General features: G+C 32.0%; 1 protein-coding gene across 16 annotated transcripts in view; it reads right to left on the reverse strand.

Annotated features, from left to right (window-relative positions):
• Positions 1-1178: 1178 nt before the first annotated feature.
• The window catches only part of LOC131958293 (nucleolysin TIAR), a 62625-nt gene continuing 49804 nt past the window's right edge, over positions 1179-13999 (reverse strand). For 7 of the 16 annotated variants that reach the window (XM_059323241.1, XM_059323234.1, XM_059323243.1 and 4 more), the window contains 9 exons: positions 10803-10878; positions 10496-10601; positions 10290-10382; positions 9331-9415; positions 9028-9166; positions 8684-8901; positions 8268-8377; positions 5218-5268; positions 1179-4160 (listed from right to left, as the gene is read on the reverse strand). In XM_059323241.1, coding sequence (XP_059179224.1) covers positions 5219-5268; positions 8268-8377; positions 8684-8901; positions 9028-9166; positions 9331-9415; positions 10290-10382; positions 10496-10601; positions 10803-10878 — 877 coding nt within the window. In that variant the 3' untranslated portion in view covers positions 1179-4160; position 5218. Of the gene's footprint in view, positions 4161-4939; positions 4967-5217; positions 5269-6978; positions 7035-8267; positions 8378-8683; positions 8902-9027; positions 9167-9330; positions 9416-10289; positions 10383-10495; positions 10602-10802; positions 10879-13999 lie in introns of all 16 variants that reach the window. The other 9 variants (XR_009389217.1, XR_009389216.1, XM_059323235.1 and 6 more) reach the window with 9 other exon arrangements.

Here is a 13999-nt window from a genome sequence, read left to right on the forward strand (position 1 = left end):
TTAATTAAAAAATAATAAATAAATCACATTTATTATTGCGACCAGTTTCTCGGTCGATAAATTATGACTCACGTGGTTTTTGTTTAACTAAAACAAGAATTTGACATCACTAGGCCTATGGTAGAATTTTATTAAAGGCTCGTGTTTTTTGTTGTTTTTGTTTAGCCAAACACCGGGGCGTCCCAAAGACTTAACAGTGAGCTAGCCACAAGCACATGAGGCGGGGGCGGCGAAGCTTTAAGTTATTAATGAGCATAAGGCGTCTTGTTTGTGGATTGGAGGCTATTGCTAGATGTAAAGGCCGGTGATATCTGTGGATTAGAGGCTATTGCTAGATGTGATGCCGGTGAAAGTGTCTGTGGAATGGAGGCTATTGATAGATGTGAAGGTTGGTGATATGTGGATTAGGGGCTACTGATGGATGCGAAGGTTGGCGATAATATATGTGGATTGGAGGCTATTGATGGATGTGAAGGTTGGTGATAAGTGGATTAGGGGCTACTGATGGATGTGAAGGTTGGCGATGATATAAGTGGATTAGGAGCTACTTATGGATGTGAAGGTTGGCGATAATATAAGTGGATTATGGGCATTCAGATGGATGTGAAGGTTGGCGATAATATATGTGGATTGGAGGTTATTGATAGACGTGAAGGTTGGTGACAGGGTTGAGTTTTGTGAAGGCCGGTGATAATGTTGAAGGCCGGAATAGGGTTGAATATTGGGAAAGCCGATGATAGTGTTGACTATTGTGAAGGCCGATGAAAATATATTTAACTCCAAACACCAAGTTCACCGTGTCTGTCTAGAGAAGCCGAAATGCTACAGCATTAATAATTCAGTACATTTGTGTGCGGGGAGAACCAGTGCTATATTGACTAGCGCCGGTAGTGTCCATGACTTTAACACTTCCATTTTCTAAGGAATAGTCTATCGAACATTACCACTCACTTGGGTAATCATAGATTTGAGAATCAGGACCGCTCACTGTCTACAACACAGTAGGTACCATCTTCACACTGGTGTTGGGGAGGGACGGGGGTGGAGTGTACACTACCAGAACACGGCTAAGCAAAAAGACTACACAGAATGTAAACACGCTATGACCTCTAGTCTCAAGCAAACAAAAAAAAAAGGAACTGAATAATAATAATTTAAAAAAAAGAGTAAACATCGACTGGTCTTGAAAAATGATCTTTTTTATTTACAATTACATGACATCCCATTTCAATGCAAAGTTGAAAAGAGACATTTCACACATTCACATAACAGGGCCCTTGCTCATACTAGAAAACCAAGTCTCCAAAGTTGCATCCAAAGTGCAAAAGAATCAATTTTTTTTCCTCCAAATTTCAAAACTCAGATTACTACACCAAAAGTGTAAACATCTTTGGAGTTTAAAAAAAAATATTTGTTTAAAGCTAACCCGAAATACATTTTTTCCCCGATGCCACAAGGGTCCCTAAAAGAAGAACAAGACCAACAGACTATAGGACATATACTGCATATTTTGTGGATTCCTCCTGTCCAGTAATAGTACATGTACTTAAATGAGGTGGAAGGTACACCATGATCAAGCTGGTGCCTGAATGAGTCATACAATGGGTACACAACGAATGAAATGATGGCTCCAATCATGATAGAAAATGTGCATTGTGATAAAGTATCACACAAGTATCATATATTATAGTTAAATCATTTCAGTAGCATCAAATCTATTTACAGAGTTCAACAAAATATGCATGGGCCAAACACTAGTAAAGAACAATTTATCTGACTACCTTGCACATTTTTTTTTTCTATTTCAGCTCAACAACTACATGCTTATGAAAACTACACTGCCTTTATTTTCCTATAAGCAAAGTTACTTTTTCCCTCTTGAAAAAAAATCGGTTTTAAACTTTTCCTATAGATATGCATTAACTATAAATGGCGTATAATACATTGAGCTTCACATTTTAAAAATTAAAACTATAAGCAATTAATACTTTTAGCAAACTTATATAAAGGTTTTCTTTTAAAATAATAAACTTGCATTAATAATTTATTGAAAAAAGTTTAGAGATGATTTATTTGCAAAGCAGGGAACTTCACAACAATGTGTAATGGATGGGATAGGAGTGAATTGTTAACTTAGTTATACAAAACAACTGATTTTATTAATTTAACTCATTCCAAAGTGGTTTCAGGATAGAAATGAGGCACTCACTGAAATAAAATTGGGTAGTAATTTATCTAGTGATTATGAAAAGCCATTAAAATGACTGCCACTTCACATTTTGAAAGTGTAGTAATAAATAAACACAGGTTGTTTGCATGCCGTTTGATTTATACATAACCATCTTCTAGGGCAATATATTTGTTCTATTGTGCAAATCAATATAATTTATATTTAAAAAATGATGCTTAAATACTCAATATCTGAAGATATTTCTGATAGAGACTTGGAAACCAGTTTATTAGAGCTCATCCTATCTTTTCTTTCAAAATTTGGCTCACATCATCAAGAAGTTTTTCTCCTTATATTTTCAATATTCTTGCTACTGTATAGACCCAAGTTTTACAAAATTTCCAAACTGCTCCTACTGTATAAACAAACAAGTGTCAAAATTTATAAAAATTATGTTATCTTTATTCAATAGCTGATTACAGAACAACCCTGTAATGAAATGTTTCCTAAAGAGAAGATGAAATGACTATCATATAGTACCAGTAAGCACATCTCTATCTCCTTGCCTCAGAACAATCAATGAAACTGCTTTTTTTTGTTTTTTAAATCTCCACCATCAAAATACAAACCAGATTAATGTTCATATCAAATTTCTCACACCCTTTATCCAAGACACACAATGTCCAACAAAAAAAAATTCTCTGCATTAGAATCAACACCCCAAACCAACAACTTTGTACAGACAGTGTGCTCAGAGTTTGAGAATTTTCATATCAAAGGTGACTTTCATTCACGAGAATGTGAAAATAGACCAGCTCAATAAAATAACATGTTTTTTTTTCTACTAGAAGAAAGCATTCATATTAAAAATAATTTATGTATCCTAAATTAAATTTAAAAATTTTTAGATTCTGAACATGATAATTTTTATCTAATTTTTTTTTTAAAGAAAAAAAAATGCATTATAAAATTCTTTTATCACCATCAATACTGATAACAGTGTAGAAAGTCACTTTTTACAGAAAATTCTAACAATCTTATTATCAAACAATTACATGGAAATCATATTCATGACAAAGATACTATACAAAATCCTCCTAAAAAAATCCTATTATACATTATTTAACTTTATTTTTAGGAGATCCACATCAAAGCATACATTCAACTAATGACAAAAAAAAAACTTTTTTTTTGGAGGGGAGGGAGGGTTACAATCTCACTGACTAACAGCTTGACAAACACATTAATGAAACAAATTCTGTCTTAGACCATGGTTGAAATCATACACAGAGCATTAACTTACTGTTCATGTACAAAAAAAAAACTTGGCATTAAAAGAGAACATACATGGGATAGTACAATGAATGAACCTCTAAAGCAAATCAGTAGGCACAAACTCTTTCAGTTTTCTAATTGTACTTTTTTCCTTCTCAGTACTCAACCTCATTTACATCAGTCTTTTCTTTTTTTTTATTATTAATATACATCAATACACATTTAAACATCCTTGATAGAAACAATAATCATAGAAAGAAACAGTGTCGTGACAGCTGACCATACATTCATAAACTGACCCCTAATCGTCAACATTTAACTGGGTCAAATTGACTATGTCCAGGTTAGGTTCCATTCACATACATACAAAAAAAAAAAAAAAAAAAAAAAAAAAAAGAAAAACAACATAAATGAGCAGCCTTTTCTGAGGAGGAAAAAAAAAACCTAGGAAGATGATCAACCTGCCCCAAAGACTTGGCAAAGTTAACCTGAATGTGTCAAGATGTGGTGATGGTGGTGGCAGCAGTTTCAAGTGTATCAGTCCTGCATCTTAACATGTCATCCCTTGGTCACTGCTTGTTGATCCAGAGTTAAAAAAATGTAAAAATGTACATCAATGATCTGCAACATGTTGATGTTTTGGAAATGTCTCATTTGCTTCTTTAGTTAGATCAGTCTACAACTTTAGATGAAGGTCACTGGGCCGGCTGAAAGCCTGTGGAGAGAGCAAAGACATTTTTTTTAGCCTCTCATAGCATGCAGTTATAGAATAAATTATGTACATGGTAAACAAAATTTAAAAAAAATAAATAAATAAATAAACTGAACTAAAAACAAACTTAAAAAAAAACAAAAACAAGCCTTCTCTGAACATTTGACTATTTTGAATGATTTGTAATTGTCAGCTTTAAAAAACTTTTATTTCAAGAATTTTGTTTTGTAAATTCTATGTAATAAATACTCTATTCACTACTATGGTTAATAAAACAAACAGAAGAAAATAAAAAGTCAAATAAACATCCGAAATCTGTATGCATATACACTGAAATATTATATTAAAACTATTATGGAAAAAACTTTCTCCAACAATGTTACGGTTATAAATAAAGGAACAAAATTAAACTCTTGAGAAATGCAATCTTCTTCAGACTTTTTTAAAAATCTGAACTAAACAATGAATGCAAATAGTAAAAAAAAAAAATCATTGATTTAATTATCAGAGAACCATTTCTTAAGTTCAACTCTTTATGGATTGCAATACTTAACAGATTACATTTTGTATTCTATATTTATTTAAATGAATTATTTCAAAATTTAAAAAAAAAAAATCGTCATTAAGTAAAATTTTGTATTAAAAATATTTATAAAAGAACGAAAGGCAGATTGTGAAAGCACAAGTTAAATTTAATGGTTTCAGGTGACTTCATGCTGAAAATAAAGAAGGAATTAATGGTGGGATTAGGTCCAACTCAACATGCTGAGAAATTAACTCACACCACTGGACAATAATAGGGAGATAATCTGGAAATTAAGAAGATCCGTATTAGTAGGGATATTAAAAGTTGAAAATGAAATACAAAAGCTCTTAGGAACATGGTTCTCGGTTTTAAGTTTTGGGTTGTTGTTAAAGAACTAGATAACAAACTGTAAAATTTTAAAAATTAGTTTTCTTATTATATTTCGGATGCACTGTTCAATAAAGGCTTATTTCCATCTTTTCATCATTTAAAAGATTTAAAGGTAAAGGAGTTTATGGATGAAAAATGACGTACTTCAAAGATACTCATATGTACTATCATCTTTGACATTGTTATCTAGCAAACCTGTAGAAACAAGGACAATACATCATGGTTTTATTAGATCTTTTACTTTTTATTTGTTTCATTTTACCCTAACTTTAAGTGTAATTGTAAATTTTAAAATATAAAATTCTTGATGGTAGCCCATGTTAATTTTTTGTAAAATCAAATTGACCAGAAGATCTGATATATTTAAATATAAAACTCCATAAAATTCAAGAGTGACTGATTCACCTTTGATGAAACTGTTGTTGAAACAGTTAATAGAATCTACATTTAAATAATACAAAGCGTGCATGCAGATTATAGTCAAAGCAGAAAACTATGAATACATTAGTTTTAAAGATAGATCTAGTAAAAAAATAAAAGCCCTATACCAGGCTTAGATCAGTGATTTGGCCTTGCTTCAAAAACAATTTTTTAAAATGGACTCTGGAAAACATCACCTCTGCATTACTATCTCACCCTACTTACTGTAATAGAGCCAATTAACCATTTGAAAATGAAGCTAACAATAATTCAAATAAATTATCAAACATCTAAACAAAAGAAATATTAACTTTAAAAGGTAAAGCAACCTAACATTTTAAAAAATAATTCAATTAATGAAAAATTTCTAATTAAAAAAAAATGCAACTTTAAAATGTAAAAGAAAAAGGAACATTAAAGCCGTACTAGTAAAAAGTGACCAGAATTGTAAAACAAATTCAGAATAAAAACAAATGACATCAGTGTCTGATTTTGTGAGGCAGCAATTTTTTAATATAGGTTCAAACTTTGCTCATGTTATAGCATAAATCAACTGGTACAATATTAGGGCACGTCAACCCATAGTACATTCAATTAACGGCCAAAATGTATTGCACCAACTCATCATCTTTTACAGTCTTTTAAACAAGGTTATCTACTTGTCTGTTTGATTGCTGCACTTGTTCTAACAAATATTTACCTATAATTGAGTCTTACATGGAAGCTTTAATTTCGTTTTACAACATAAAACCCAGTAAGTTTTATACTCAAAACATTGAAATAAAACTTGACCTTGACCAACTGCTTAGTTAGTTAAATATGAGGTGCAGTAACATAGGTAGGTATATTGAGCGTAAGTACAACATTAGATTACAGAACACCACTGGAATAGATACAACACTCACTATCTCTTTGAGCTGATGTAGTTAGAACAAATAAATTCTCATAAAGATGATTAGTCATTGTGTTAAACTCAGAAAAACTTAGAGGAAACACTGTTATAAGAGATGACAGCGCATGTAAATATATGGTAGTGATCTGAGTCAATATCTATCCAATATGTAACACATGCTGAGATCTATATACACAGAGTAATAGGAGTAATTAGTAAGATAATGTATTGAGGGGAATAAGCTATTTCTTTTACACCCCATGCCTTTAAAACTCTACGGTACTAATGTTGTTTTCATTGAAGAAATCTTTCACACAGATGCAATTGAATACTAGGTATTGATATAATGATTGACAAGCATAGAGACCACAAGTGACACAGCACCCATAGAACACAGGCCAATGTGATATCAAGCAGTTACTTGGATGGGTCATGTTTTCACAAACTGCAAGATAATTGTCATGCAGACTTTGTGATATTTTGAGCACATTGTTGGTGAGTCAAATAAAACTGTTTAATGTAAGAGTTTAAAGCCAAATTTATTTTACTTTCACCACAAGTGTCACAAAATAATTCACAGTCAGCTTACATACCTATGGCAGAAAAAATACTGTCCGTCATCATCCCTCTACATAGGATTCTGAATCATCTACATACAGACAAATACACATTATAAAACTATCAAAATTCTGGATGTTTTTCAGTGAAAAATGGACTACTTTACAGCCTCCAGCCTATGGACACATGAATGTTTTGTCATGTAAAGTGATCACAAGTGTGTGGATGATGACCTATAAACCAGGCTAATACCCTACAACTGCAAGAAATACTTTCTTTTACCATGGGCAAGATGAGAAAAATACAATACTTATGTTACAATTTGAGGTCTGTGCACTTTAAAAATAGCTCAAGGAAACAAATAAGTGATGGCTCAGCTTCTACAATAACAAGCGTTAAAAATTACTTTGAAGCTTTATTTTAAAAAATTAAAAGGGGAAATAAATAATTGTAAAATTTTAAATGGTTATTTATAAAATATTTTCCTCCTAATTTAATTCGATAAAGCGCATAAAATATATAACACTGCTATATAGCAGTTTATCTTTATAAACACCTAAATGATGTTTAAAAGCCCAATGTATTCTAGACAATAAAAAAGCTAACAAAGAATTTTTATTTACAGTTAATTTAAAAAAAAACAACTACAACATGCATTATAGATTTTGTAAGAAAATTAATGAGTAGAAAGACTATTCATGACGATTTTCACAACATAAAAAAAATAATAATTAAATTCGATGGCCATCACCTCGTGTTTAAAATAGGTTATTTAAATGCAAATGGTTATTTGGCAAGGAAAGCCTTATAACATTAGGTAATGCAGAGATGCTTGAAATTCCACATTATCAGTGGTTGAATGTCAGTTACAATTAACATATGTGATCAACTTTTTAAAACGGTGCCATGGCTTATGTTTCTGCTTGTACAATTTTAATGGAATGGTAGAATAAAACTTCAATCTTCACACATTTCATCCATTGGGGATAAGATAACATTATATAAATTCAAGGTTTCTTTTAAATTAATAAAAGGGAGGAAATCTCATTTGAATTTGTAACAACTTCAAGTTTTTTTTTGTTGTAAAACTGTATTAAGGCTTATATTAAATTATAAGAAAAAAATATTATAACAAGCAGAAACTGGACTAATTGTAATTTGTACATTTAAAAAAAGTTTCTATGAATAAAGCAAAAAATTGAAATAGCTAAAGGTTTTATGCAGTGGATTTGTATAACATGAAAAAAGTGAATGGGATTCAAACAACCACATGTGGCCATTTCACTGATCTATGAGCCTGGTATAGGAAAACTGTCAATCTCACCCTGCGGCATGGGGTAGCCCACCATTCCCTGGCCTTGTCCATTAAACTGTTGCTGTTGGCCTGGCTGCACCTGTATCCCAGCATACTGACTCATGGGGATGTTCATACTTCTGGAACAAAACAAACAACAGCAAATACAATAGACAACTAGTAAAAAATAAACATTTTCAAGCAAATTTTAGAGAGACTTAACCCTGAAATGTGACGGCACAGTCAAGCACACCACATTTTGCTCCTGGGTATAGAGCCCATAGGACTTCCAGCAGTAAACCCAGCTATGATAGATGTATCTAACTAGAGTATCTAACCCAACATATGAGGAGGTCATGGAAACTAATAAACCCTTCTTCCTCAGCTCCATGGATCATCAAATTCAAAAGTAAAATGCTACTATAAAACAGATCAAGTAAACATACCCATAAGCCTGATAACTGGAATAACCTGGCCATTGTCCATGAGCAGCAGGAATGTATTGGGTGGCCTGAGCAGGTACTGTTCCCTGGTATGTTGGTGCAGTAGCTGCATAAGGAGCTCCCTGGTAATAACCCATATTGTAGAATTGGCCATACGGGGTTGCCGCAGGTGTGGCTGCGAGGGGCTGCTGCTGTTGAGATGGTAACATTACTACAGGAGGCTGAAACATTTTGTAAAGCAATAATAACAGCTACAAATACAAGCTACGCATGGGACACCGGTAAACAAGAAAATCTATGTGTGCAGCAGTTAGCAGCAAGCCTACTGAAGGGAAGTTGATGCTTACACTGCTAGAAGAGGACTGTTGACTGGAAGGATTGGACTCATTCGACTCTTTCCCCCATGAACATTTGACAGGTTGGTCACTGACCATAGTACCATGGACACCACAGATGGCTTGTGTGGCGGACTCTTTTGTGCTAAATCTAGATGAGAATAGGTTTTATACAGTCAACATTTTGTGGTATCATAAAACAGAAATGAAACTTCATGGCAGGCCTTAGCACTTACTTAAAAAGGATTTTCAAACCATAATTTAAAAAATATTATTCGAAGTACTGTCAAAAACTGAAATTGTACTATTTTTTACCTTATAAAAGCATAGCCTTTATCTTTGAAAACTCTCACTTCCTGAATTGTGCCATACTGTGCAAATGTTTTTCGCATAAGTTCCTCTAAAATATGCAGGAAATTGGAAAAAGAAAAACAAGTGAAATTTGTTTAATCTACACAAAACAAAATTTGAAAAATATATGAAGAAAATAGAAGAAAAAACAAAACCTTCAATTAAATAAGCTGATTAAGGAAAGCTAATTTGCAAGACAAATGTGAAAATCTTTAAAATCCAAATTTTTTTTCATCAGTTTTCACAAACAATTTTTGTTGAAATTTAATACCATTTCTTTACTTCAGCAGCCCCCTAATTTCTATTAAACCCCCAAACAACTTTTAAAATCTTGATCTAAACATAAGTGAGCGCTCTCAACAATACTTTAAACACAGCAGCAATAATAGTGGCTTCTAACTTCTCTCCCTACTACATCTTAGCCATATAATCAAATTGTATTCAAATCCCTAAAGACACACAGCTCCAGAATCATTGATTTTTTTCTGTGTCCTGCCTTTTTTCCATCTCATTTTTTAAATACAGCTGGCTTTCTCAGTCTCCCCCATTAAAATTTCACTCTTTTCACCAGGATTGTAAAATTACTCAATTGATTCTCGTCTGTTTTCACTTACAGAAAAAGAATAATTTATCGGAGCAAACTAAGATAGTGAAAAATCAAACAATTCAAGATCAAGAGAAATAAAAGCTAAACTTCTCATTTACATAGCTCAAATATGCAAGAGCTTTTTTTTTTCAAACCCTGCCTTAAAAATTACTCATGCACATTGTTTATTTGAAGATAGAATCATTTCTTTTAAGAAACAAGTGCGAGCATACTTTAATGTCTTTTAAATAACAGTGCGTTTACTAATTTAAGCATCTAAATTACAACATTAATATTTTATTGGTCGAGTATTCTAGCAATTCTGCAAGAAACGTACCTGTGAGGCCAGTGGTTACACCACCACAGTAGACTGTGCAATTAGTTTGGCTAGACTGATTGAACACTTCATCATACACCAGTGGTTTGGCATCTGAGAAGACAGGTTGAAACAAATGACAACTCTCTTAAGATACAGTTTAAAAATTGAGGTAACCCAGCTTTATTTTCAGTGATTTAAAAAAAAAAGAGTATAATAGTATTTACTTTCTTTGACTACTGGTGCCGGTGGCTTTCTTGTTGCCCAGTTAGTTCTTATAGGCCGTGTACCAAGCCACTGATTGTTCATCTGGTTTATGGCAGCTTCAGCATCCTGTAACAGATACTCACTTTTTTTAAAAACTGATACAATAAGATAATGTCTGCTGTGACAAAAATGGCTGTTTACAAGAGTTTTTTAGTGGAACTTCATAAATATTAAAAATACAAATTATAACAATTATTGAACTCGTTTATCATTTCCGCACTAATTTTTTAAAAACACATTTATAATAAAATTATTTCTTCTCTGTACCTGTTTATTTACATAAGAGACAAATCCATAGCCTCTGGATTTCATTGTGGCTGGGTCACGGATAATTTTACAGTCTCTGTGAGGAAGGAAATAGAATATAGAAATTTAAACTTATTATCAAATGAAAAGTTTATCAGAATTTTGTTGCCTTAGTAAAAACAACTTTTGCATTAGCATTATTTTAAAAATATTTCCATGTTTGATAATGTTCATTTTTTTGATATCATGTTGTATTATGACCGTTCCAGGGTACAAAGTGTCAAAGCAAAACGAGCTCACATCAAAATTATCGGTGATGCAAAATCTAATAATAAGGGTGTATTTATTTTGTGACTGGTGTTTTATCCTGAACTACTTTGTTGAGGAAGGGGGAAAAAAAAACAAAATTAAAAAAAAAACAACCAAAACAATGAAAGTTTAAAAAAAAATTAAAGTAAAAAAAGATTTTAAATAAAACTTTTTAAGTATACAAAGAATTGAGAACTATAAAAATTGAATGAAATAGTCAGCAGAATTTAGTTCCCAAATAAAGAGCTACCTAATACTTTTAGGATAAAAAACAAAGAAGTGCAACTACTTTTTAGGAATTGAACCAAGGTTGTCAGAAGACAAAACAGAATTTGAAATAAAAAATGTTAAAGTATAATATCAATGTAATGTAACAAATATATAGATATGCTGAAAAATAAAATGTATCTGTAACACTATATACATATTGGCACTTCCAAATGGGAATAATTACAAGCAAAACTGTATAGAAATTTTCTAAAAATAGGATAAGATCAAGAGAAATGGATAACAGTAGCCAACTTATGCCAAACAAAAATATTTTATTGTTCCAATGTTTCAGTTTTCAAAATTGTCTAAAATTTGAATTAAGAAACTATCTTTTCTTAATAAATTCAAAATGTAGTTTGTCAACAGGACTTTTGTTTGGCATAAGGCAAATCCAAAGTACAGGGCCTTTGATGACTAGTAGCTAGATATAATTGTAGTTAGAAAAAAAGAAAGAAAATAAAACAATCACACATACTTCATGAAATAAAATGTCACCACAAATTTATTTCAAGGGTTGTGAACAAAAGTGTTAGTATTATGTGTCTGTAGTATAGAAGCGTAGAATGCTCAATGAAATTACTGTAAAACATTGAGCTCCCAAGAGTTCTAAAATAAAATGTTTTGTATTGCATATACTGGATCAGAATTTTTTGGTAGTGTTTTCACAATCATGCAATTATATCAAAGAATTTTTCAGAAATATTGAAATATTTTGAGCATTTCTATTGTGATCAGCTGTTGAGCATGCCTCTTTTTCTACTGATAAAAATAAATGGAGAAAAATACCTCATTTCTTGTATTAAAAAAAAAGCAGATAATTTTTCAAACCTAAGCCAATTATTTTTCAAAAAAGACTAAAAATGGCAAAAAAAAAATCTTGTGTTAACAATACAGATGCCAAGGTCAAGATGATATTAAGAAAATTTTACAATTAAAAATTACAATTTGAAAAATATATATAAAAATAAATATGCAGGTGGAAATTTTAAATAAAAAAAAGGGAAACAAGTGAAAAGGCATACACTTTATAGCCCCATTGTCCCAGGGTTTTACACAAGTAGCCTCTCATTCAGCCATCTGCATGGGTATGAAAATAAGGGGATCCAGTTAAAACAATGCTATAGCGAATACAACAGGATGGCTTGGATACTCAGCCCTAAACTTTCCACACAACTTTGTCAACATCTGATAGAGAAGAAAAACTAAACCTTTGTTCTGGTTATACCTAAACTAAGAAAGGCATTACAGTAGTACATTCTTAACTCAAGTTATATTTTACAACCTAACAAATACTCTTATAATTTCACTTTAACTCTAACTTATGGTAATAACTGATAAAAATGTAATAATTTTAGAAAGAAATCTACAGCTTGCTATTGTCTAAATTAGGGCTGTCCAGCTATACTAGTAACATTTTGTTAGATCCCAGTTAGCAAAGACAACAAAAATAGAATTCAAGTAATCAAAGTGAAGGATGAGTTTACTAAAGATGATGCTATATAGTTGGTACTACTAAGCTCCTAATATCAAAGACTTGCTTGGCAGCATTCCAAGTATTACTGTCCACCCATTGGTCTTCTTAAATTAAAGATGCTTTACCTCTACAGTAAACAATCAATCTATCCTTGAACATTGTACATTTAGAGCAGCTATTTTCAATTAAACACTAATCCTATTGAGAAGGTACATCGAATAAACCTGGCTTTCATTAGGTTTTCTAAAAGTCCAATTTTCATTTCTTTTGAGATGGGCTATGTTATTGCTCACTCAGTTTATTCTTTCAATATAGCCCAGGGGTGTTGAAAAGTTGGACAGCCCTGAACTAAAGCATGAGATCACAACAAAATTATTCCACAACAATCACAACAATAGTTCCTCCTTAAAAAACGAAATAAATAAATCATGAGGCAATTTGAAATACACCCAAAACCACTTTTTAGCGAATATTTTGACAAAACCAGCATTTTAAAAAAAGATGTTAAACAATGGCATTTTTAAGTGCTTTGATCTATTTTGATTGCAGTCTATACTTAACTTAAACAAAAGAGACTACATAAGATAATCATTAAAATTTAACACAAAATTTAGGCTGAAACAAAAAAATTGGGAGAGAGAAGAGCTCTAAACTTGTTGGCTTGCCTCGGTGGGACCCTTTAACCCCCTACAATAAAGCCTACCCCCATTCCCCATAAAAAAAAACACTGCTATTTCATCTGAATGATTATTTCCCAAGTGACTTTTCCAAACCAGTTGATGATATCCATTTTCTGAGCTGAGTATTGTTCTGTTTTCCCCTACTTTTTCAGAGCTAGACTCACTTTGCATGCAGCTCTGGAACATTGGGTCCGGCTTCTGTCAATATTTTCCACCATCAGTTTGCATAGCCAGGGCAAAAAGTGGCCTATTAATATTTTATCCATTGTGGTAAGTTTCTCTAACAATCCATTATACTATAGTGGTTAAACTTGTTTTGGGGTGGAATGTGAGGCAAAACTAGAAGATCCAAGTGATAGGGAAAACTCTGGGGTGGTTCACCAGGGAGGGTTTACTCATGAATATAACAGATTGTAACAAAACTTGGAGACAATACAATGCTTGGTAAATGAAAAATGTGGCATATTTTTACATAGCTCAACATT

Source organism: Physella acuta, unplaced genomic scaffold, assembly GCF_028476545.2.
Source record: "Physella acuta isolate Inbredline_101_S28 unplaced genomic scaffold, ASM2847654v3 ptg001311l, whole genome shotgun sequence".
NCBI classification, from domain to species: domain Eukaryota; kingdom Metazoa; phylum Mollusca; class Gastropoda; family Physidae; genus Physella; species Physella acuta.